Source organism: Amphibalanus amphitrite, unplaced genomic scaffold (genome assembly GCF_019059575.1).
Source record: "Amphibalanus amphitrite isolate SeventyFive unplaced genomic scaffold, NRLGWU_Aamphi_draft 000173F_arrow, whole genome shotgun sequence".
In the NCBI taxonomy this organism is placed as follows: Eukaryota; Metazoa; Arthropoda; class Thecostraca; order Balanomorpha; family Balanidae; genus Amphibalanus; species Amphibalanus amphitrite.
In genome coordinates this window covers 593,911-619,285 of record NW_024881668.1, presented here as the reverse complement: position 1 = coordinate 619,285, position 25,375 = coordinate 593,911, and the positions used below count along the sequence as shown (strand labels likewise).

The following is a 25,375-nucleotide window of genomic DNA, read 5'->3' as shown; positions in this document are numbered from 1 at the left end:
TTTATTCGAAGCGTGTATTTCTTTGCACACAACACAACACAACAATCCTCCTAAAGTCCTTGCACATATGAAAGGGATATAAGCATGGACACTTCGCTCCGTTGTGCGGTAAATGACGGAAGCATGAAATCCGAAAACAGCTGATAATTCGGCCTCAGGGATAGTCATTCACGTGTTTTCCATGTTTGAAAGAACGTGGTTCAGTACCCTCGCCCGCCTGAACATGATTTGCTTTGGGGACTGTTTGAAGTTTGTGGTGCTGAAATAAGTTGAAGTTACAATGTGGTTCAACTTTTCCTCGCTCTGCTGCTCAAATGCTCCGATTCGGCCGACACGGGAAACGAGTTCGTGACAGTGGTGCCCAAGAATATGGAGGTACGGGGTCACCATAGATGTCTGAAATAATGCCAAAAACATTTTCATGAAGCTGCCACAGGTTTGCTCGACCTCAGCAGCGTCGCTGCTGTCCTTGGCCACTCCAAGCACCTTGATGTAAGCGACCAAAAAACATCTCAGCTGGGAGCCCCTTGCTTTTCCCACAAACCGAAGCAGCGCATCTCCCTGAGAACTCTTTGGGTATCCGCCGCCTGTCTTCACCGTCTAAGCAAGAGAATTCGACGTTGCCGTTCACGACAACAATTTTTCCACGGCACGTAATGACCGAATGCAGATAATCAACGAAAGAGTTGACATGCACCTCTGGCACTTCACGTCGAATCATTAGAAGAGTTTTGTCAGAGGTTCGCAAAAACAGATGTAAGTAGCAGAAAACTACATTTGACGCTGGGATCGAATCTAGTAAGTTTGGCCGCTTAACGCCCTGCGTGCCGACACGGAACTCTGACCTGGGCTCACCACCTCCTCGTTTCCAATAAACCACGTTGGAAGAATTACAGTAAACACAAGCAAACCTGGCATTTGCAGCATTCATACCCAGAACAGTGAGAAGAAATTTGTAGTCACCGCCCAAAAAGAAAACAAATTTTGTCTGCATACCGCCAATGACAAGACCAGTCTCCTAGAGTTTCTTAACGGAGTGGTTGATAGGATGGAGAATGACGGCAAGATTCTCGTAATTCTCACGAATAGCTGACGTCGCAAGCAGAATAGGTGTTCTCTTTGGCTGATCCTCATCGATGAGAGTGACAGTGATATTAACGAACGAACGATACTTCCCTGCCGGAGCACCGTCTCCTGCAACGAAGTGAACAACCACGAATTAATGGAGCACTAAAACTTGTATAGAAATATCCAGCTTTAGATAGCAGTACATTTCATGGGTGACTTGGCGACGATTTGATAACTCGTAATCGTTTCAAAGGTCAAAGGTCATTCAAAGGTCATCAAAAGGTCATCATATTTCAAAGGTCTACATCACTAAACTTAATGATTACGTCCACGTTGTGACAATTATAAAGATATACGAGTGAACCAGCAGGAGGGAAAACATTTGTCCATTTGAAGAGATAAGCATTAGTGTGGTGCTGAAAATTCAAAGTTTTTCCTTTCTTCCAGGCCAGTGCCTCATTTTGTTCCTTTTGGAAGATAATCACTGTGTGCAAAATTTGAGAGCCTTCGTGCTTCATTAACCCGTGCCGCACAGCAATCAAAATTTTCCCTTATAAACATATATTTGCATACAGTCACAAAAAGCGAAATTTCGCAGCAAAGCCTACACACATGGTAGCGACGCTTGGCGCTCAGCAGTAAGTGCTATCGTAGAACGTTGGATGAGAAGTCTGATAAGAAGTCATCAGTGGACGACAGAAGTGGAAGTGGACGCGGCGGCGACTGTTGACTTGTTGGCATTGGGGAATCGCTTCCGGTGCTCCGTCACCACATGGAGAAGTGCCTGCTTTTGGCTCTCGTCTTTGGTGAGGAGCGCGTTGTAGTCTTGGATCAACTTCACGCCGCGCTCGGCCCTGTCATTGACCGTGACAAGGGCAGACGCAACCTTCTTTGCAGTCTGGAAGGATACATCGTCCACCCAGTCGTCTGGCACCTTCTCCATCCACCCCACTTCGGTTCCCAGGATCTCGAAGAATCTTTTACTTCTTGCCGTCACGAGATCGGGGAGTGGCAGAGAGGCGGGATCCCCAAGCTTTGGTCTCTTGGGCGGACGACCGTCCATCTCCGTCTTGAGGGCTGCTGCCATCTCCCTCTTTGTCTCTGAGGGAACGCGAGGGTCAAAAAAGGCGAGGGCCACGGACTCCTCCCCAAGATACCATGTGTGGCGTCCCATGGCCTCTGCTGCTATCTTTGACGTTTCCGCGTCGATAGCATAAAAAGATCGAATCTTCTTGAAGAGGTTCAAGTCGTTGAGTGGGGCTTCCAGAACCTGGGGAGCACGGAACCAGGCCTTGTTGTTTGTTAATTGGGGCTTTAGGGCGCGCCGACTACTTAGGTCATTTTGCGCCCATAACGTCGTTTTAATAAAACAAGTGTGTCAAAAGAGAGAACCTCTAGATACGAAGACTAAAAAATAAAAGACTCGATATAAAAGAGCAAGGTAAGATAAAGCAGCGCAAGAGTGTCGTCCTAGACAACTGACTAGATGTAAGGACTAGAGAGGACTAGTTGGATTTAATGTCAGGTCGAGTAAATCACTTGGAAGTTGATCGAACGGATAAAGGAGAAAATGTTGCCGGATAAAACCCAGGGTGAGTCGTCACCCAGAAGGTGGCGGATAGTGGTATCCGGAGCGATGCGCCCGAGATAGCGTGTCCGGTTCGGTTCAGCGAGAGGACAAGATAAAAGCACGTGAGAGACAGTGAGAGGCACGGCACACCGACTGCATGTGGGTTGTTCCTCTCCACGGAGGAGATAGCCATGAGTCGCGTACGTATGACCAATACGTAATCTGCAGAGGGCCACTTCCTGGTGCCTGTTGCTTTGGAAGCAAGACTGCCAGGGCTCCAAGGTAGGCTTTACGCTCCGCAGCTTCCCAGATCCTTGGAGATGCCACTCTGCCTGCCAGCTTGACATCGTGAAGGTTTGGATGGCTGGGTAAAAATCACGAGCCGGCAGGGGCAAACGCCGAAGGCATGGAGCCGCAGCCGCGCGTCTCGCGGCCGCGTCGGCGAGCTCATTGCCAGTTACACCCACATGGCTTGGAATCCAGCAAAACTTAATAGTTTTGCCTGACTGCTCCACCGACGTGAGCCGAGATAAAATGTCTTGGACTATCGGATTGTCTGGGTTAAACCTCCGTATAGCCAGCAGGCTGCTGAGAGAATCCGATAAAATGAGGTAAGACAAGTTGTCAGACACCTCGATAAAACACAACGCCTTCTCGATTGCAACGAGCTCGGATGAGAAAACGGAGGCAGAGGAAGGCAATGAAAAAGTGCGCGTGTCGCGACCAGCCACGAAAGCGCAGCCGACGCCGTCCTCCGTTTTCGAGCCGTCTGTAAACACCGAGATAAAACCGTCGTATGACGCAATGTGTTCCAATGTCCGTGCTCGTTGCACACATGGCGGCAGGTCGTCCTTCTTGACCTCAGAGAGCGTGAGGTCTACTTGCGCTGGAGCGTATTTCCATGGCGGAGAGGGCGTACCCCACGTACGTCGCACTTCACGGAACTCTATGTTGACTGTAGAAAAGAGCTCTTTTATGCGCAATCCGAAGGAGACCGATTGTCGAACTCTGTCAAGACGATTAAAATCAGGAGAAAAGACGTACGGATACGTCGGATGTCCTGGGAACTGGCGGAGTTTCAGTGCGTACCTCATCCCCAGCATCTGACGGCGGAGAGATAGTGGCGGTTCGTGTGCCTCGGCGAGGAGGCTGCTCTTGGGCGACGTGCGGAATGCACCTGTGGCAACACGTAGCGCCGCGTGGTGCACGGAGTCAAGAGCCTTTTTACTGGATTCGCTGGCAGAGTCGTAAACAAAGCATGCGTAATCCAGTTTCGATCGGACGATCGACCGATATAAAAGAAGGAGCGTCCTGCGGTCCGCGCCATAAGATGTGCGGGCGACACATTTTAAAACGTTCAGGGATTTAAAACATCGTTCCCGAAGCGTTCTAAAATGTTCTCTATACGTCAAACGACTGTCAAAAAATATCCCAAGAAACTTCGCCACCGGCCGAGTAGGAATCACCTGTCCACGGAGCTTGATTCCCAAGGCTAAGTCGTCGCAGCGGCGGCGGCAAAAGTGCATAGCGACGGTCTTTGTTGTTGAAAAACGAAGGCCGTTGTCGTCGCTCCACCTCTCTAGACGGGTTACAGCGAGCTGCAACTGTCTGGCAACGTGACGGGCGGTCGTGGCAGAAAGCCAGATCGCGAAATCATCGACAAATAGCGATCTGCCGATGGATGGTGCAAGTTTGTCGCCAATATCATTGATCGCCACAGCGAACAGCGCCACACTGAGAACTCCGCCTTGGGGAACTCCGTTCTCTTGCGTAAAACTGCTCGAAAGACAACCGCCAACACGGACTTTGAACCGACGACCCGATAAAAAGTTCTTGATAAAGAGGCCCATCCGGCCGCGTATGCCGTACTTGTGTACTTTGGAAAGTATTCTGTGTCGTAACACTGTATCATAGGCCGCCTCAATATCAAAGAACAATGCTCCAAGGTGCTTCTTTGCAGTAAAACAGGTGCGTATCTCGGTGTCGAGGGCTAAAATGTGGTCAACAGGGCTGCGGTGCTTTCTAAAACCGCACTGGGCGTTTGTAAAAACACCGTGATGTTCCAGAAACCAGCTAAGACGCACATTGACCATCTTCTCCATCAGCTTTGAAAGCGATGATGTGAGAGAGATGGGCCGATAGTGGAGAGGGTCATGTCCCGACTTGCCAGCCTTCAAGATAGGAATGATAGTGGCTTCCCGCCAGGTCTCAGGGAAAGTGCCAGTCTCCCAAAGCGAATTGAAAGTTGCTAGCAGCGCCTCGAGGGCAACCGCCGGGAGATGACGGAGCATGTCGTTGTGGACAGCATCCGGACCTTCTGAGACGCTGCGCAACGAGCTGATGGCAGACGTGAGCTCAGCCATAGAGAAAGGCTCGTTGTACACCAAATTTTCAGCTGTGCTGAAGTCCACGGCGGCTGGTGCAGGTCGTGAGGACGGCTCTCCTCGGCAGCGCTGATAGAGTGCACGGCCTATCGTCTCTGCGACGTCTAAAGGGTGGGATATGTCCGTGTTGTTCACTCTTAAAACCGGAAGCGGAACAGAGCTGAACCGGCCTTCAATGCGCTTCATGCGTGCCCATATCTGGGTCGTAGGAGTAAAACGGTTTAAGGAACTCACGTACATGCGCCATGAAACAGCCTTTGCCTCTTTTAAAACGCGACGGGCAAAAGCCCGCGCTTTCTTAAAAGCGATGAGGTTCTCAGTAGTACTGCTCCGGTCAAACTTTCTAAAAGCGCGCTTCCTGGCACGAATCGCATCTCCGCATTCCTTGGTCCACCACGGGACCGGAGGACGACGAGGCTGACTCGACGTCTTGGGTATGCACCCGTTTGCGGAGTCAATGAGTAAACATGTAAAATCCTCTGTAGACATCACAGAGGCGTCGGCTCTGGATAAAACCGTGGCCTCTACGGCGGCCTGGAATTCGCCCCAGTCGGCCTTCCGAACATTCCACCTGGGTGGACGGTTGCCTGACACTGGGGACTCCTGGTGCTCCAGCCACACTGGGAAGTGGTCGCTCCCGAGTGGGTCGTCATGGACGGACCAGGTAAAAAGCTGAGCTAGCCGCGGACTGACTAAGCTCAGGTCCAGAGCCGATGTTTGACCGGAGGGTGTTGTAAAATGGGTGCGCTGTCCTGTATTTAAAATACACAGCGCCTCATCGCGGATAAAAGATTCTAAAAGTCGACCACGAGTGCCAGTCGTGTCGCATCCCCACGCCAGGCTATGGGCATTAAAATCGCCGACTACCAGGACCGGAGGTGGAAGCTCATCGACAAGTCGATGCAGCTCAACCACCGGGAGCGCTATACCTGGTGGAAGGTATAAAGAACAAACTGTCAGCTCCCGGTGGTTGAAATCAACTCTAACGGCTACCGCCTGCAGAGGAGTCTGCAGCGGAACCAGACGTGCGGGCACACTGTGGTGCACTGCCAAAAGTACACCTCCATGGGCAATGGTCGGGGTGTCTAAGTCTCTTCTAAAAACAGAGTAACCCTTGATGGCAAAGGTAACGTTTGGCGCTAGCTTGGTCTCCTGGAGACCTAAAACAAGGGGTGTGCGCCTACGGATAAGAGACTGTAGGTCCTGGTAGTTGGCCCGGAGGCCTCTACAGTTCCACTGTAGAATAAAAGGCGTGGTTAAAAAGGCGCAAAAAGGGCGCGTATAACATGAGGCAAAGGCGCACACAGATACCTGACTGACCACAAAAAAGGTAAAAAGCACCGAGAGAAATGCACCTGGTAAAAAAGCGCAATAGCGCGAAAAAAATAAAAGGATAAAAGAGGAAATGACTAGACTGAAAGACTAGACTAGGTCCTCTAACTCCGAGGAGGCGCTCCCCCCGTAACGGATACGGGGGTGCCCTGAGCCCTCTCGGTGAAGCCTCCCTTCAGCAGAGGCAGATCGGGCATGGCTCGGGCCCGGCTGGGGCCTTTTCGACCGGGGGGCGTCGCCCTCCGAAGGTGACCAGCTCGGGGGCGTCTGCCGCTTGGCGAGGCGCCCTGGAGCCGCGGAGGGCTGTTGCCGCCCCGACGGGGATGTCGAGGCGGCGGCCTGTGTCCTCGACACAGGCGTCTCTGGCAGCGGCGGTGGTGGCCGCCGCTGCGGAGGTGGAGGAGGCGGCGGGGGGCCCATGATGGGCCGAGTCCCCGCCTCAGGTGTCTCCGGGGTGTCAGCGGCGACAGCCGCATTGGCACTCCCGGAGGCGGAGTCGGCAGACGAGGCTTCCTTAGCCTCGAGGGCCTTCTGGACGAGGCGAGCCCTCCTCGCCTCACGTGCCCTTCTCTCCTCCTCCCCCCGCCGCAGAGCCTCCTGCACCGCCGTAGACGGTCGGGGGCGGGGCGGGGTGGGTGGCGCCTTACCCTGCGCCGGGGGGCGCCGACCACCCTGTCGGCGCTGGACGACGGTCCAATCGTCTCCATTACCGTTCGCGGCTGGAGCGGGACTGGGTGGACCCCACACTGACTCTTGAGCAGCCTGCTCTGTGTTGCTCGGCGGCGCACGAGGCGCCGTGTTGTCCGCTGAGTCACCAGTGGCTACGACGGTGAGGCCGAATCGTTTGAGAAGCTGCACGAGCTGTGCTACGCTCATCTGGGAGGCATCGGTAGAGTTTGTGACTCTCACCTTCTGGGCATACGAGGTCTTCGGGTGACTCTGGTTGTACACCTCCCGGGCCTCTTTGAAAGACAGATTTCTGGTAGCCTTGATGGTCATGATCTCTTTCTCCTTGACGTATGCAGGGCAAGACCTATCATACGCGGAGTGCGGCGTCTGCCCCTCTCCGCAGTTGACGCATCGGGGGGTCTCCGAGTCACAGGTTTCGTCAGTGTGGTCCTGCGAAGCACACTTGGAGCACGTGGGTCTTCCTCGGCAGTTGTCCTTTGTGTGGCCGAAACGTTGGCAGCGGAAGCAGCGCATGGGCGCTGGGACGAAAGGCCGCACGCGAACCTTCACGTAGCCCACGCGAATCTCACTCGGCAAGTCGGTAGAGTCAAATGTCAGAATGATGTTGTTGGTCGAGACCGTGCCTCTCTTCGTCATGATGCGGCGAGCCGCTGTCACGCCGAAATCGGCGAGCCCGTCCGCAATATCCTCGTCGCTCACTCCCCTCAAATCGAAACAGTTAATGACCCCTCGTGAGGAGTTCTTAGAACGGTGGGGCTCCACTGTAAGCGGGATGGAAACGAGCCTCCGGCCGGATGCCCGTCCCTCGGAGAACACGAAGCGAGTAGCGTCCAATGCTTTCGCCGCCTCCTCGCTTTTCCTGAACTCGACCTCCAGCGCGCCATCACGCATCCGGTCACAACGAACTATCGAACCAAACCGGTCGCAGCCATCCTTCCGCTGGAAGGGCGACAGAGAGCTCAGCTCCCTGTCTGCGCTCCGGAAGATGAGGATCTTAGGAGATCGTGGACCTTTTTCAAGCACCGTTCGCCTGTCGGCCGAGGCCAACGGGCGAGGATCGGCCGAGGCCGAAGGATTGGTAAGAGTGGGGGAAGGGGGGTTGGTCGAGTTATCCATGGAGTGTGCTTGGTCTCCGCCAGCTCGGCCGCCGACGCTCCGCAACGGCGCCGCTACAAGGCCTGGGACGGCCGAGCTGACTGTACGGGACTTGGCGGCACCTTCCGCGGGGGAGAGAGAGACTCACCACCCCCCACGGTCGGATACCGCCTCCTCCCTTGACGCCTAGCCGAGTCACCGCCAGGGGCAGCGACAGATCAGTCCCACCGACGGAGGACGAGCACAAGTGCCCGAACCCCGCCGGCGACACCTCTCAGACACCACCCCCGGCGGCGTCACGACTGGGAATGGCTCCTCAAGTGCGGCGCCCCACTGAGTGTCCCGCCCTTACAGAACTCAGGGCCAAAGAGGCGTGTTGCCCAGCCACCGCGACTGGCTCCGCACGGTGGGGGGCTCAACCTCCAGGATCCCGTTGTCCTGGGGTACGGGTCGGCTCGCCTAGCCTAGTAAAACCGGCTGGTACCCGAGGGGACGCCACTCCCCTTACACTAGCCCAACTCGGCTGTGTTCCTGCGGGTGCAAAAACAACGAAAAAGGTAGGAAAAGAATCAGAAAGCTGTGATCGAAAGAAACGCGGACATCCGGTGAAAAGCAAAGCAAAAGCAAACAGAGACCGCTCAAGAGAAACAAAACCACGAAAACCAAGAAAAGTCGGGCCGTACCATCTGTCCAACCAGCGATCAAAGCAAGTCGCAAACAAGCATGGGTCAAGCTGGGGCCGAGGGGGCGCTACTCCCCTTGCTGGCCGAGGCCAAGGCCGCCGCGGGGCAAAGGCCCAAGGAACCCAGTCCGACAGCGACCCCGGCCACTGCCAACCCCCTGCGGGGCCAGTCCTGCAGACAATCCATCCAGTAAGCAAGGCAAGTCCAAGTCAAAACGCGCGTCAAGCTGGGGCCGAAGGGGCGCTACTCCCCTTACTGGCCGAAGTCACAGCCGCCGCACAGCCGGAGCCAGATGACCCCGGCTAAGCAGCAGCTCTGACCACGGTCAGCCCCCTGCGGGGGGAACCAGGCCTCAGTGTACACCAAGGTGACGAAGAGACTGAAAACTCTCAGGGCCGTGGTCTCCTTCACTGTCAGCTTGAGTTGGCTCCGGAGCAGGAAGATCTTCAATCCGTAGATTGCTTTGGCCATCCATCGGGCCTGGTGCATGGCTCCGGGTGCCATGATCCGAATGCCTCTGGGAGGGACTCCGCCAAGGTAGACGATCGTGAGCTCCAAGAGCTCGCGGAAGTCGTCGCGCTGGTGGTCCTGCTCCACAGTCTCCATGGCATACTCCAAAGCAGCAGTCTTGAGATCCTGATGTCCAGCGAGGATGACGGCCGTTTCTTTATCCAGCGCACCCTCCTCCGGTCGATCCCGACAGACAAAGGACCACTTTTCCTTGAAGCGTTTGAAGATGGGGATCTCCGGGCCAGAAGTTGGCCCGAAGAGGGACTTGAACACATCCGCCAAGACGATCTCCAGAATATGGTGACGACAGGGGAGGAACAGCAGATCTCTGCCCAGCTTCCCTTCGATCAAGACAGCTGCACCTCCCCGAACTCCCGAGTTACTGGCGGTCGTGTCGAAAGACATGGCCTTCACGTGATCGGTGAGACGCCAGCTCTTCAGCGAGGCTACGACAGCGTCCGCCATTGCGTGACCAGCTGCGCTTGGCAGCTTAGGAACGTTGAGCAGCTGCTCCCGACTGGAACTGGAGACGATGATGGGGAGACGATCCACCTTCTCGTGTTTTCCGGTTCCCATAAGATCAGGAAGAAGCTTTCCGTCCCAATGTACGACCAGCGGACCATTGACAGTTTCAGCAAACTCAGCTTGTAGGTCCTCCATGACTTGAGTCCTATGAGCTCGCCTGCTTCGATTGATGGTCCACTTATTTAGAGCTAGCTCTTCGGGGTTCACTCCCTGAGCTCTGGAGATGGCTGCGATGGTGTGCACTGCCATCCGATCTGTTGTCTTTGTCCTGTCCAGACTTGCGGCCACTTCCGGGAAGATGATGTTGATGGGACGTTTCTGCTTAGGCGGAGAGGCCCCTTCGTACTCGGATGAGGAAGAGTTGGTAGAAGATGCGGAGTCGGAGTCCGAAGACTCCGCAACAGCCCCGAAACTACTGAATGACTTCCTTGCTGCTTCTTTCTTCTTCCGAGCATCCTCGGCGGCTACCTTGTCAGCTTTCCTCTTCATCTTCTTTTCAAACGTTTTGTCCAAGGCACCAATAGTTGCCCTTCTTTCGGAAAACTGGTCCTGAAGGAAGACCCGATCTTCTTGGCAGATCACCAGAGTCCTCCAGTCCTGATGGCGGAGATCCAACGTCTGGTTGAGAGTGGCCTGGAATTCCTCTTCCTTTTTCTTTTGCGTCGGGCCTCCTCTCTTGGCTCCCTTCTGCAGCGTCCTCCAGGACTCGTAGAACTTCTCCACTCGTGTGATGCTATGCTTCACCTGGCACATTGGGAGATTAGCGCGTGTCCATGTCTTTGCAACCTCTTCTACCGTTGCCGCAGCACTTCCCCGGACGGAAACTTTGTCTTCCTTGAGTTTCCAGTAGAAGAAGGATAGAGCCTGACCAACAGTAGGAAGTTTTGCTCCAAGGATTGGTTCACCAGTCACGTTTCCCAGTAGGTAAACAGTATGGCGCGATCGAGTTTTGGCATTAGCAGCCATAGTTACCTGTGGGAGAAACAGAAGCGGAGCAAGTTAGACATTAGTAGCCTACAGCTGATCAAAAAGGCAACTGTGGTATCAAACAACCTTATCAAACAAACCTTCCGTTATTATTCACAAACGGCATCTTCAACCGAACCAAACCGACATAACTGACCGACCGACCGACCAACACTTTCTCTCAAATCCACATAACCGACCGACCGACCGACCGACATCACACACAAAATTCACCAACCGAACCGACCGTCCGACATCTAAAAAAAAACTCCCCTAATCTCTTAATCCATCTCTGTTTCCCTCCAAAAAGTATAAACATTCAGCTGACGACGAATTCTACCGGTTTCTACTGGCCGCGTCGCCATGACAACGGTTCTCTACCGTTCCGCCGCTCCGTAGTATGGCGGAGCCGCCGCTCCCTAGTAAGTTCAAGACAGGCCAATAGATGGCAGCACGCAAGGCCCTATAACAACGCAGCACGTACCGGCGCGGCTCGGCGGTAGCGGCAGAGTCCGCGACAGCAACATCATTGAGGTACTCTTGAACCTAGAACGTGAATATAAACGGTTATGGTAGCCTTTTGTGCTGCTGTTGAGAAAGGAAACCCTCATTCAGGGAAGACTTCAGCCAAGGTTCGATGCGTACCGAAAAGGTCGATGCGGCAGGGGTAAACAACTGAATATCGCAGTGAAATTTCTGTGACACACTCACGTTAGGGAAAGGAACAAAATTATCACCTGGCCTGACAAAAATTACTAAGTTGATATTTTGCCTACCACCCTAATAAGCATGCGTTAAAAATGGCAAATTATAACACTGCAGAAGCATTGTTCACATCCTGACTTTGCATCTGAGTCAAGCATAAATCCTATAGCTTCATTGTCAGTTTTTTTTTTCATAATGCAGAATGACACATAACATCGACAAGCAATGGGTGCTTTATCTTTTGTGGGATTAAACGAATGCTTGTGTTAGTTTCATAATACCAGTCTGCTATGCTTACCTGCTAATTTCACTCTGATGGAACCGTTGTTGCCTTTAGCGACGGTTGGCTGAAGTTCGGTGAGGACGTCTTCGAGATCACGCCGGGCGCCACCCTCGCAATCGTGCACACGAACGGAGCTATTCAGCCTGAGGAAAAATAGACATGCCAGCGTTAGGAATATCCACGGCACCAAAATCCAGTACCAGCATAATATCACACCTGTCTTGAGAAGTTAACTCCTCAAACATCTACGTGTCGGACGAATCTGTTATTTCGACTGACGCATTTCGTTTGTTAAATGATGCGGCAACCTTTTTCTACAATAAATAGATCCCGTATAAAGTATCCCGACCAACACAGCATACACCAGCATTATAGCGTGCTATCTTACCTTTGCTGATGCGCTCGAACGGCGTGTTTTCTTGGGAGAGATGGAGTGAGGGCAGCTATTCGGCTGTATTTCCGCAGGGAGATGTTATTCTCATCCAGAACAGCTGTGACACGACGTACATCGGCGGTTTCGGTGGTTGGCGGGGGCGTGTGCTGGGGCGCCAGCTGGAGTCCATAGGCTGCCGCAGTAGCAGCAAGCTGGGCCTTGATTCGGTGCTGATGTCGTCTGCTATACGTTTCCAATGGGCGGCGTTGCTCCTTGCGCCTCTCCCTCAGCTGGGCTCTGTACAAGTCCAAACGCAGCTGGGCATTCTCGGATCGGAGCCGCCTGCACTCGGCTTGTGATTGACTAAGTAGTTCATCACTTGCCCTTTTGACACGCTCACTGTTTGGTGACTCCCCGCAAGAGGTTAACCTCTCATCACCATTTTGGTTGTCATGTCTGATTGCCCCACTGTCACTAGCATGCCCAGATGCACCACTGCCAAATCCATGTCCATCACTCTCATGTCCAGCTGACGCACCATTCACCACATCAAAACAATCTACAATGGTATTATCCACACAGGATTTTACTACACTGGACAATTTTATAGACACAATTTGTTTCTCTGCCTTAGTCAAAAACTTTGCACATGGGTGACCACCTTTCCTTTTAGCAGCATTATATCTACAACTTATGTAACATATTTGTTTCTTGAAGGTTTGAAGCTCACGTCTAGAGGTGGCAAAACTGGAAAATTTTGGGAACCGGACCCGGACCCGGTCTCACTGGCAAATTTCTGGAACCGGTCAGACCCGGTCTAAGTCAGCGTTGGAACCAGATGGACCCGTTCCCTAAATCCATTATGATATGAATAATGAATATTGTATACAGTTGTAGGTATAGCAAGAAGAAAATATTTTCTGTCCAATTGGGCATACTTGTGTTGCAAAGTAAAAAACTCATGCCATGATCATTTTACTTTGCTTCACAGTTTGTACTTAAAACCAGATTCAGGTCATATTTAAGAATATAAGAAGTAAGAAGACCAATGAATTTCATGCTTACCTAAGCCCCTTTTACTGCAGCTGCTAAAAATGATGTGAACTGGGGAGTGGGGATCCATGGAGCAGTGCCTTCACCAGTCAGAACCTAACATCAACATTGAACAAGATACGCATCTCACATACTGATACATACCTTTTCTAATATTCTTGGTAAAAGATATTCGTCTTTAGAATTAAATACATTAGTCCTTACAAATATTATCAACTATCCAACGTCCCAAACCAGAAAATATTCAAAATAAAAATAGAAACATCAAAACTTTATGAAGTCCGCCAGAAATGTCGACACCGATAGCAATTCAAGGACAAAGCAGGCGTTAAATCACTGCAAAATTCTGTTGGGGTTAAAGTACTGCAAAGTCGTAATAGCTTTAAACTTTAAAGTACTGCAAGGTTGCGATCATGACTTAAATGCCAATTCATTAACGTAGAAAGCAAGCTACATTTTGTTGTTAGTACCTAGATATAGAATAAATATCAAGGGTGCTGAGACTTACCTGATTTTGGTCTTGTCGTCTTTGACCTGGGATCCATGAGCAGAGTAACTGCATAGGTATAACAATCTACAAACTATCACAATGCTGAACTAGTAGGAAAATCCGTTCCTGATGCACATCTATTCGTTAATGTATTTGGGGTCTTTGTATCAGATGTCATTAGGCGTTTAGTATGTGCTAGAGTGGAGGTTTTGTCCTCTTCCCGAACGTGTTCCAAAATTGTAGCCTTTTTGCAGTAGATTAGCGTGCGTAAGGCTTAGCATATATGACGCTCAAATGCGCCATTTTCATATCAACACGGAATCATTGGCCTTGGAGAAGGGCATTGGTATTGACTCAGTTATTTGCCATCTGATGCCGTATGATGGCGCTAGTAGAGCGCTATACGTGTAATACGCTCTGCTAGCGCCATCATGCGGCGCCAGTTGGCTAAAAATCTGGTCAATACCACTGTTTCTGGAGAATGCCTTGGATTCATTTACAGATAGATACAGATATATTCGAGCCAGATCCACACAATGGAGTGGCTTTTCACAAGCTCACGTCATACGATGGGGGACATCATGGGGAGGGGGGAGTATATCGAGCACACATCCACGCATTCACAAATCACAGTACGTATGCTCAACATAGACACACACAATCTAAGCATCTTGTTCAGGCATTGCTCGCAGCACCTTCATAGCGTTAGCTCTGAAAGATGACACCATTGGGTCAACTTTGAGCTGGTTGAGTCGTGCCACTCCCCTGTAGCACAGCCGCCGTCGGCCTGCCTCCGTCCGAATGGACGGGAGCGTGAGCAAACTGGCGCGCCTTGTGTCGTGCTGGTGGCGATTGCTCGCCTGGCGCCCTATGGTGCTGCTCAGGCGCTCAGGCTGGGAAGATACGATAGCTCGCTGTACAGCGCACACAGTGTGGTAGTCAATTAGTCGCTTGGCAGATAACCATTTCAATTCGCGCATTACAGATACCACACTGTCGCGACGCCGCTTGTTCGACACGACCCGGGCACAGAAGTTCAGTACTTTTTGGAGCCGCCGAAGTTGCGTCTCTCCGCACGATCCGTAGACGGACGAACAGTATCGCAATACCGAGATCACCAGTGACTGGACGATGCACTTCAAGGCAGACCTCGGCACAACATGACGTGCATGCATCAGTGCTATGAGCATGCCAGTACATTTCTGTGTAACGCTGTCGACATGCGGCTCAAAACTCAAATGACGGTCCGCATCGTCACTCCGAGGTTCCTCACCGTTCTAGACTCAGTGATTCATTTTGAGCTTTCTGGATTTATCCAAGGGCATGTTGGGTTTATGAGTTGTCTTCTGGCCGTGATAGAAATAATTTCAAGGCTGTTCGAGTTATGAAATGCTTTTGAATATCAAACATGAACTCCAATTTCTGGTGGGCATAGTACCAGCTGACTTTGGTATATCAATGTCTTTGAAAAGGCAGGTAAGAATGCCACTGGTCAGCCTTGCTTCAATTAGATTTGTGTCCATTTATAAATGGATTTCAATCATACCTACTTACCTACATATGTCATTGGTATTTGATTTCTACAGCTCAAAATATTGTTAGGTGCTGTACAGCAAACTGAATGGAAGTGATGCGTACAAACATTTGGTGATTTTTTTTCTGCATTGCCAGCACTTAAAACTTGTTTATTTTGTTGTAGGTGACAAGATAAGAAATTGAAGCAAGACTGACCAGTATGCTAATTGCTATAGAATAGGTAGCCCAATCTGCAGGAATATGAAAATTCAAAAGTGGAATTAGGACTCATGGACTGGAAACTGCATCAACTATGTTTGCCAAAGCATAAAAGATATTAACATTTACCATAAAGTACAGGGGAATGATAGGACCCGGTTGGACCCGGCCAAATATTTTGGGGGACCCGGTCTGGACCCATCCGGGTCCAGACCGGGTCTATAGACCGGGTCCCCGGGTCCACATTTTGCCACCTCTACTCACGTCCTACCAAAGAAATGAAACCATAATTTTTGACAGCATCTATCTCAACAAGTTTTTGATACACCTCAGTATGATTAAAGTTACACTCAATACACAGCTCAATTAGGCTTCTCTTCACCACATCCAAAGAACATTTCTGGGCTGACACACTACATACATTATCAATCATACACTCATGCTAATAAAAGCCATGTAAACACCTCTACATATATGTACACAACCAAGCAAGTGCATATATACACACAGCCAAGAATGAGATCCAAAAACAATTATTGGACAACAGTAAAAAGTGTACTGCGTATAATATACACTAAACAGCAGCCCTGTTGATCTGCAACCAACATCAGCTCATCCTCAGTCCACGTCCTCAGCTTTAGTCAGGCTGACCTGCTGGCTGCCTCTCCCTCCACATGGTCACTACCAGTTCGTAGCCATGATGCCTGTCTTTGGCCACAATGGCACCACCTACTGGCATGTAGTGCTTGTCCTTGCGGACTTTTGCCACTGCAGTGGTGCATTTTCCAGGGTTCACCTTGTTAATGTCCCCTTGGTCGTTCACATATCTCTTGTGCCAGTCTGGCCTGTAGGTGTCACTGCACCTGAGGATGCCATCAAGGTTGATCCGTTTGAAGAAGTGTAGGTCTTCGTGCAAGATTGGAATCCGAATCTTGCACTTAGAATTTTGCCGCAAGGGGAACCAGAGAGCTTTGAAAATTTTTGGATTTAATGACTCAGCCACAAGAACTATCGATGACTTGAATACTGTCTTCTTTGGAGGTCCGTAAAACTTTTCAGTACTAATGCCTTGCATCTGAAAATCATTGAATAGAGCTGATTGTCTTTGTATGGCTATGATAGATCTTTAAGGCCCAAAGGCCCATGTAGATAAGTTATGTGTTAAGTAAGAAATGCCAAGTAAAATATCAACTCTGAAGTGCTGCTTTACGTATACCTGCAAAAATAATATCTACAGTGTCCCAAAATTATATTTTGGCTTGGGTGTCAGAGGGGAATATTCACCACTACAAAGAGGGCTGAGAGTGGAAAGTTGCCAGTCAGAACGGCACAAAAAAGAGCGGCAAACAGGGTCTACAATTTATTTTTGAATATTGGAGGATGTGAGAGCTGCTTTATAAAATAATTGAATTGAATGTGGACTGTGGAAGGAGGAAAAAGGCACACATGCGGACACACAGATGCTCTTCATTAACACAATAGGGAGTGAAAATTGATCTAAAAAATTGGAGGTGAGAGTGAAAAATTAGGTACCTATTTTGAATTGGACGTCACTTAAACTTCCCACCCAATCTAAAAATTTTTGGGACACTTAATATCTATAAATCCAGTTACATGGTCTTCTAGTATTAACTACGATAAAAACCAAGAACTTCATTAACATGGTATCTTTGTGCAATGAACACACATCAAAAATATGCTCACTCCAACGAGAACATAGACACTAGCTTGCTACAATGAACAATCACTTTCTGGTTTAAAAATGAAGACACAAAAGCATTCATATTTTATCATTTACTATAAAACATATTGAAATGTTACAAAATAACAAATTATTTAACATTAAATAAGTATGAAGCCATCCTATCCTTATCAAACTAGGTGCTGTTGTGAAAAGCCCAAAATAATTACACCAGCATCAGAAGCAGACACAGATCGTAGTCTGAGAAATTCAAACAATGTAATGAAAATAAATCTATACCGCCATGTCCCGAACAACTACTACACGCAAACTGCGCAAACCGCACGGCTCAAACCCCTACGCAGTGAAAATATTGCCTGATTCGTAAGAAAATAAATTTAGTACACTATAGCGTAACTCATTTTCTGTATTATTCACGTCATACCTATTAAACTGGCTACATGATTCCCTTGGTAACTATATTTAAATACGATATATTTGGTAAAGTTTTGAAAAACTTACGCCAGTTTTGATATGTAAATACCATAATTTTTTTTTTCGTAGGTACTTAAATGAGCGCGAAAATCCAGTGGGCAAAGGACACTGGCCAACTCACCGCCTGTAATGCGGGAAAGTGCGCCAGTAATGTCTGAGCCGCGTCAAACATGAAACAAGCCAAACTGAGGTGTGATTCTTCTTCGGAGCCCCAATGACCGCTGCTGCATAGTGTTTGGACCGTAACGCGGCGCAGGAGAGTTCCAAGAAACACGTCAAAACCATTAGTGGACATTTAGCAGGCTAGAAGTGTTGCAAGAGACACATGCGTGTGTTGAGATGTTCAGAGAGCGTCGGCTGCGGTCGCTTTGTGTCCTGGCGCCAGCCGCTGAGTGGTGAGCGCGGAGCGGCATGAATAACAGATGACGCATCACAGGCCAGGCGCGGGTTGGGACGTACTGTGGAGCTGAACTGAGTTCTCGGCAGAGGTGAAATAGTGTTAATTATATGAAACCTAAAGCGTACCTATTGCCGCCTTGCAGGTGTCGTTACACGCAGGTGTCGTTACTAGTGATAAATATACCGAGATAATAATGTTAATTGTACGAAGTCTAAAGCATACCTATTGCCGCCACGCAGGTATAACGTCACTAGTGATTAAAAACAGGTTACATAGGTGGCACCGGAAACATGTACTAATGAGAGGCACACACCTTACACCTTCTATACATACTGCGCCATCCGCAGTCACTTTTTTGGGGGATTGGTGTTATGTGTAGTACCTTTACGCACATGAGGTACCCAGTGATACTGATGCAGGGCCTTGTGTAGAGTTGGGCGAAATGGTAAAATATGCCCCCCAGATCAAAAGTTGCAGACCGCCGAGGTCAGCTCTTTGAACTTGACAACCGCCTCATTCTCGACGTAGAGTGTGCCATCTGGAAAGTACGGCCAGGCTCTGGGGTTCGGCCAGGCTGCCTGGTTCAACGACCGCGCGTTTTTCGTATTCCGCCGTCTGGGACTCTCGGCTGTGGCTGTGCAGTGTCGTTTTTGTGATATGTCTGAGTGTTTCTTGCCGTGAGGTCCGGAAATGCTGAAATACGATTTATATGAAACTTAAAAAAAAAAACGGGACAACCGGCCTCACACCGTGCAGCTGCAACAGCTGCTTGCGGCACCGCACGCAACGGTACTGGGGCTTAGGGCCGTTCGCGAACACACGCATGATTGTCGTGACATTACCTCTGCAGTTAGGGCGGTCCGGATTAAAGCCGATTTCCCCACAGACCCCGCAGAGCTCGTCCATCCTACCATGGGCCGCTTGGCCGGGCGCTGGAATTTGCCCGGACTTTGTCCTCGGTGCTGGAACTCGTGACGATAGAGCCTGCTGTCCGTCCCAGTGTCCGCGGCGCTGGAGCTCGCTGCGCTGGAGCCTGTGGCGCTGGAACTCGCGGCGCTGGAACCTGCTATTCCAGTGTCCTCGGCGCTGGAGCTCGTGAGGATAGAGCTTGCCGCCCCAGTGTCCGCTGTGCTGGAGCCTGCTGTCCCAGTGTCCGCGGCGCTGTTGCTCGCTGCGCTGAAGCCTGTGGCGCTTCCCTTCTTGTGTCTTGAGGCCGGGCGACTTGGGATAATCCTCACCTTACTTCTTTCCCAGGAGGGCAGCATCGCGACGCTCACTCAGAGTCTCGAGGTTGAGGAGCTGGCAGGCAGGGGCGTAGTCTGTGTCGTATTCTGCCAGGATTTTACAGGTTCTTTTCTGGACTTTTTTCGTGCCAGTCAAAGCCGACAGGAAATGTTGGTGTCGGCGCGTAAGGCGCCTAATAACGCCCTCCAAAACAGTGTGTTCAGGGACCACTGCTTCTCACAGCAGACCATTTTGAGGGGTGTTGTGTGTTGAGCGCTCCCTCACCAGTCGGAGGGAACCGATGATGACCTTACGTTACTCCGCGGTTAGCTCCGCCGCCACGCTGATGGCCGGGTAGAAGTAGCAGGGCAGCACACCCTCATCGAGGCGCTGCTCCAGCCAGTCCAGGAGCCTATGCACGCCGTCCGTGACGCACATCTACGAGCCACCGGGCGTCTCCTGAGCCATCCAGAGCGCCGCCGTCTTGATGAAGTGCGAGTTTAAGTCTTCGATGGCCATCTGGCGTCTCCTGGGCCATCCAGAGCGCCGCCGTCTTGATGAAGTACGACTTTAAGTCTTCGATGGCCATCGGCCGTCTCCTGGGCCATCCAGAGCGCCGCCGTCTTGATGAAGTACGACTTTAAGTCTTCGATGGCCATCGGCCGCCTCCTGGGCCATCCAGAGCGCCGCCGTCTTGATGAAGTACGACTTTAAGTCTTCGATGGCCATCGGGCGTCTCCTGGGCCATCCAGAGCGCCGCCGTCTTGATGAAGTACGACTTTAAGTCTTCGATGGCCATCGGCCGTCTCCTGGGCCAGCCAGAGCGCCGCCGTCTTGATGAAGTACGACTTCAAGTCTTCGATGGCCATCGGCCGTCTCCTGGGCCATCCATAGCGCCGCCGTCTTGATGAAGTACGACTTTGCCATCGGGCGTCTCCTGGGCCAGCCAGAGCGCCGCGGCGAACAGCCGTCGCAGCTGCCGCGGAAAGGCGATGACGGCCGCCTCCGCCATGGCCCGGTGCCAGTGCTGGCCGTCTTCCAGCAGGCCCAGCGCCGAGCAGGCCTCCTGAAAGGTGGCGCAAAGGCGGCCGTCCACTGTCCGTAGATCCGCGTAGGACCGTGGCCCAGGCACCTGGTGAAGCAGCACGCGCAAAAAGAAAGACTCTCCAGCGCGCGTGCTCACACTGAAGACGCGCCCAATGGCTTTCGCGACAAAAATGCCGGCTGTCTCTGGGTGAGGTGCCCCGCCGCCGCCAGCTGCGCGTCGGCTGCTGCCAGGTGAAGAAGCGGGGCACGTGGTGGTAGAACAGAGTGGCTGCGAAATCATCTTCAGCACATAGCTTGGAGAAGCTGGTTAGCTTGGTGTCCACCCCGCGCTGCACCACCTCGTCTAGCCTGTCGCCGGCGGCGAAGCGCAGCGGCTGGTCCTCGCCGCCCAGATGCACCGGCAGCCGCTCCACCGTCGGCGCGTGGTCGTGGACCGGGTAGGCCAGCAGACGCCAGGCCGCCTCCATGGCGCTGAGGTAGTGACTTTGCTGGTAGGTGGCGATCTCGTCCACCACTTCCTCCCCATCCGCAACCCTGAACATCACCTGATCTGCGCCCTTAATGACATATTTTATCACATATTTTATGCACGTGAAGGCGTGAGTTATTATTTCGAAATTCACGTGGCAGTCCAGGGCGCGGCTGAGGAGGGGGTTATAGGGGACGACCCAACGGTTGTCAATGACAACCTGGCGGCCCTGCCTGTCGAGCACGACGGTGCGTCCACCGTCCGCTGGGCTCCGGCGGCGGTACTTGGGGTACCCATTGTCGGTCACCGCGGTGACAGCGGCGAACGACTTGGGGTACCGTTTGCTGCACACGCCGTCAGTCATGCAAGAGGCTGCCGGCCGGTGGGCGCCGCACGGGCCGTGCACCATCTTGGTGGTCACGGTGGCGTGCAGCTCTGGCTCCGCCACCGGGTCGGGGATGTCGGCCGACACGAACTGGTCGATTGTGTCCGGCCGCGGCTTATCTTCGGGGTCGAGCCAGATAATAATGTGCGCGTGCGGCAGACCGTCTTCTGGGCCAACAAGTTATTACGTGCGCATACCGTAATACGTCGTGATCTATTTCACACAAGAAATAATGGGATCCGCATTACAGGTCATTCCAGATCTGTACCTGTAGTGTATTGATTGTCCGCCGCGTCTTTTCGTTAACCTGCGTATCTGTTCGTCTTTTTGACACACACGCGGGTTGTCAAAAAGACGAACAGATACGCAGGTTAACGAAAAGACGCGGCGGGCAATCAATACACTACATCTGCCTCTCCCTTTTAAGCCAACCATTAGAAACCAAACCGGTCGGGCGGTTTCACAATTCTCCCACATCTCATCCTCGTCGCCAAAATGTCGTGTCGTCTCTTCTCGCCTTCTTCACCCTTCACCCTTCTTCATATCATTCACCTTCTCCATCTTCATCAGCCAGCTCCGTAGCAACTGACATGTCATATTCCTCTACTTCCTTCAGCTTTTGTTGTATGCTCGACACACAATCACTTGCAATGTTTGGATGTACATCCTCCTGCTGCAGGCTCTTGAGCGTTAGAGTGATAACACGTTTGACATGACCTCGTTTGACCTTCAAACTTCTCAGGTCTGGCTTTGAGTCTGTCATTGTGCCTTAACGTTGAGATAACAAGAAAAAATACAATAATGGCGCAGGATGAGCAATGTTACCACAATCTTGTGAATAACAATCTTATAACTATATGATCTGGTGAAGTAACTATCAATCACTTGCGACAGTCCAGAGATCTTCAACCAGTGAAGCGACACGATCAGCAGCTCGGAAAGTGTCAGTTTGTGAGTGTGAATGAGACGACACAGTAAGCTCGGATAGTGTCAGTTTGTGAGTGTGAATGTGACACGAGCAGTCAGTCACAATATATGTTTGCACTGAACCACTTCAGGTTCTGCTCGTTTGATAATGACGAACAATATTACCCAAGGAAATAGTTAACACAGAGGGAAGTTTTGACGATGAACAGTGAGTTACCATGAGTTTTACAATTTTACAGATGTAAGGCGCCTAGTAACGCCCCCCAGCAGTGTGTTCAGGGACCACTTCTTCTCACAGCTGGCCATCAGGACTGTTGACTGTTAGTGCTCACACACCAGTCGGAGGGAACTGATGATGGCCTGACGTTACTCCGCGGTCAGCTCCGCCGCCACGTTGATGGCCGGGTAGAAGTAGCAGGGCAGCACTCCGTCATCGAGGCGCTGCTCCAGCCAGTCCAGGAGCCGGTGCATGCCGTGCGTGATCCACAAGCCACCGGGCGTCTCCTGAGCCATCCAGAGCGCTGCCGTCTTGATGAAGTACGACTTTAAGTCTTCGATGGCCATCGGGTGTTTCATGGGCCATCCAGAGCGCCGCCGTCTTGATGAAGTACGACTTTAAGTCTTCGATGGCCATCGGGCGTCTCCTGGGCCATCCAGAGCGCCGCCGTCTTGATGAAGTACGACTTTAAGTCTTCGATGGCCATCGGCCGTCTCCTGGGCCCCAGAGCGCCGCCGTCTTGATGAAGCACGACTTTAAGTCTTCGATGGCATTCGGCCGTCTCCTGGGCCATCCAGAGCGCCGCCGTCTTGATGAAGTACGACTTTAAGTCTTCGATGGCCATCGGGCTTTTCCTGGGCCATCCAGAGCGCCGCCGTCTTGATGAAGTACGACTTTAAGTCTTCGATGGCCATCGGGCGTCTCCTGGGCCAGCCAGAGCGCCGCCGTCTTGATGAAGCACGACTTTAAGTCTTCGATGGCATTCGGCCGTCTCCTGGGCCATCCAGAGTGCCGCCGTCTTGATGAAGTACGACTTCAAGTCTTCGATGGCCATCGGGCGTCTCCTGGGCCAGCCAGAGCGCCGCCGTCTTCATGAAGTACGACTTTAAGTCTTCGATGGCCATCGGGCGTCTCCTGGGCCAGCCAGAGCGCCGCGGCGAACAGCCGTCGCAGCTGCCGCGGAAAGGCGATGACGGCCGCCTCCGCCATGGCCCGGTGCCAGTGCTGGCCGTCTTCCAGCAGGCCCAGCGCCGAGCAGGCCTCCTGAAAGGTGGCGCAAAGGCGGCCGTCCACTGTCCGTAGATCCGCGTAGGACCGTGGCCCAGGCACCTGGTGGAGCAGCACGCGCAAAAAGAAAAACTCTGCAGCGCGCGGGCTCACACTGAAGACGCGCCCAATGGCTTGCGCGACAAAAATGCCGGCTGCCTCTGGGCGAGGTGCGCTGCCGCCGCCAGCTGCGCGTCGGCTGCTGCCAGGTGAAGTAGCGGGGCACCTGGTGGTAGAACAGAGTGGCTGCGAAATCATCTTCAGCATATAGCTTGAAGAAGCTGGTTAGCTTGGTGTCCGCCCCGCGCTGCACCACCTCGTCCAGCCTGTCGCCGGCGGCGAAGCGCAGCGGCTGGTCCTCGCCGCCCAGATGCACCGGCAGCCGCTCCACCGTCGGCGCGTGGTCGTGGACCGGGTAGGCCAGCAGACGCCAGGCCGCCTCCATGGTGCTGAGGTAGCGACTTTGCTGGTAGGTGGCGATCTCGTCCACCACTTCCTCCCCATCCGCAACCCTGAACATCACCTGATCGGCGCCCTTAGTGACATATTTTATCACATATTTTATGCACGTGAAGGCGTGAGTTATTATTTCGACATTCACGTGGCAGTCCAGGGCGCGGCTGAGGAGGGGGTTATAGGGGACGACCCAACGGTTGTCAATGACAACCTGGCGGCCCTGCCTGTCGAGCACGACGGTGCGTCCACCGTCCGCTGGGCTCCGGCGGCGGTACTGGGGGTACCCATTGTCGGTCACCGCGGTGACAGCGGCGAACGACTTGGGGTACCGTTTGCTGCACACGCCGTCCGTCATGCAAGAGGCTGCCGGCCGGTGGGCGCCGCACGGGCCGTGCACCATCTTGGTGGTCACGGTGGCGTGTAGCTCTGGCTCCGCCACCGGGTCGGGGATCTCGGCCGACACGAACTGGTCGATTGTGTCCGTCCGCGGCTTATCTTCGGGGTCGATCCAGAGAATAATGTTCGCGTGGGGCAGACCGTCTCCTGGGCCAACAAGTTATTACGTGCGCATACCGTAATACGTCGTGATCTATTTCACACAAGAAATAATGGCGATCCGCATACCAGGTCTGCTCCTATTTATTCTTTGTTTGCTATAAAGAGCTACAGGAGAAAAAGCCTGTTCCATTGCAGTGCTAAGTATACAAATACAATAAATTACATATTCTAAACGTCGGAGAAACGTGTACTTCACGTGGCACGGCTGTGCGGCGTGAAAGTCGTGACCTCGCGCTCCGGCCCGGTCTCGCCACCGCGCCCCCAGGGTCGGGCGAAAGTCATCTCAATATTTAAGAACAGCCGTACAATGAACCAGATCATTTGCCCTCCTGGTTGATTAGACCAGAGGTAAGGGTGATATGACGGCAGCGGATGTCCAAGGGTCTATTAACGGTCAGGGAAATGTTGCAACAGGATATGACATTGTCAGGAATCATTACACCAGAGGTAATGCTGCTCCAAAGGTTTTATGGAAGGCCGATGGAAAATGCTTGACTATGGCTCATCTGATAGGTAAATCTGTCCTTTAACTCCTCATGCTAACTCACACAACCCCATGCCAGGGAACTGACAGGACTCCCAGACCTTCCAGAACCTTATACCTTATAACATAGGTACCGACAATTAATAGCATCCATACAACACTACTCTAAGTGAAATAGCGATCGGGCGCTCTCTTTGTCCTCTGGGGATCGTCGATATATCGGAGGCGTCCTCTCGGGACGAGTCGGGATCTGAGCGTACAGCTCGTCCCGATGCAGCTGTCCTCTGACGGGCTGTTTGCCCGATAGGCCATCTTGCTGGCCACGGGAATCGGACACATCCAATCCCGGTTCTCCATCGGAGGAGGAACCATATTCCGGGCCCTAAGGCCTCCAGAGCTCTGCTCTGGTGACTCCACTGCCGGATCGAAGGTCGCGCTCGATCCTGGTTCCAACAGCGGAACTGCGAAGCGGTATCGTTGGCTCAGAAAATTCGCCCTGCCCCAGGCTGTCTGTAGCCCGGGCT

The 25,375-nt window shown here is 52.2% G+C and overlaps 3 protein-coding genes across 3 annotated transcripts; all 3 read right to left on the bottom strand.

The window, feature by feature from the left end:
* LOC122383785 lies at window positions 1–21,754 on the bottom strand. The gene is made up of 6 exons (XM_043370542.1): window positions 21,715–21,754; window positions 20,557–21,329; window positions 20,194–20,327; window positions 12,200–12,916; window positions 11,827–11,954; window positions 1–1,194 (listed from the first exon to the last, which is right to left on the bottom strand). The coding sequence occupies exons 1-6, from the start codon at window positions 21,752–21,754 to the stop codon at window positions 1,019–1,021; spliced, it is 1,968 nt and encodes a 655-aa protein (XP_043226477.1). The 3' UTR covers window positions 1–1,018.
* Window positions 1,497–10,895, bottom strand: LOC122383777. The gene is made up of 2 exons (XM_043370533.1): window positions 9,174–10,895; window positions 1,497–2,359 (listed from the first exon to the last, which is right to left on the bottom strand). The coding sequence occupies exons 1-2, from the start codon at window positions 10,821–10,823 to the stop codon at window positions 1,754–1,756; spliced, it is 2,256 nt and encodes a 751-aa protein (XP_043226468.1). The 5' UTR covers window positions 10,824–10,895; the 3' UTR covers window positions 1,497–1,753.
* Window positions 21,755–22,455: 701 nt separating the features above from the next.
* LOC122383784 lies at window positions 22,456–24,925 on the bottom strand. Its single transcript, XM_043370541.1, has 3 exons — window positions 24,916–24,925; window positions 23,513–24,304; window positions 22,456–22,640 (listed from the first exon to the last, which is right to left on the bottom strand). Exons 1-3 carry the CDS (start codon window positions 24,923–24,925, stop codon window positions 22,456–22,458), a joined length of 987 nt encoding a protein of 328 aa, XP_043226476.1.
* Window positions 24,926–25,375: the final 450 nt, after the last annotated feature.

Bases quoted from the DNA above. Each gene is read 5' to 3' on its own strand.
- LOC122383777 (XM_043370533.1), bottom strand. From the start codon at position 10,823: ATGGCTGCTAATGCCAAAACTCGATCGCGCCATACTGTTTACCTACTG. The intron at 2,360-9,173 runs GCCTGGTTCCCC...ACAAACAACAAG, and splicing joins TCACCTTGGTGTACACTGAG to GCCTGGTTCCGTGCTCCCCA.
- LOC122383785 (XM_043370542.1), bottom strand. From the start codon at position 21,754: ATGTCAGTTGCTACGGAGCTGGCTGATGAAGATGGAGAAG. The intron at 21,330-21,714 runs GTGAATGATATG...TTGTTGGCCCAG, and splicing joins GGCTGATGAAGATGGAGAAG to AAGACGGTCTGCCGCACGCG. The intron at 12,917-20,193 runs GCCCGATGGCAA...TGCCACCTCTAG, and splicing joins CTCTGGCTGGCCCAGGAGAC to ACGTGAGCTTCAAACCTTCA.
- LOC122383784 (XM_043370541.1), bottom strand. The intron at 22,641-23,512 runs GCAGCCGGCATT...TGGCCATCGAAG, and splicing joins GCAGCGCACCTCGCCCAGAG to ACTTAAAGTCGTACTTCATC.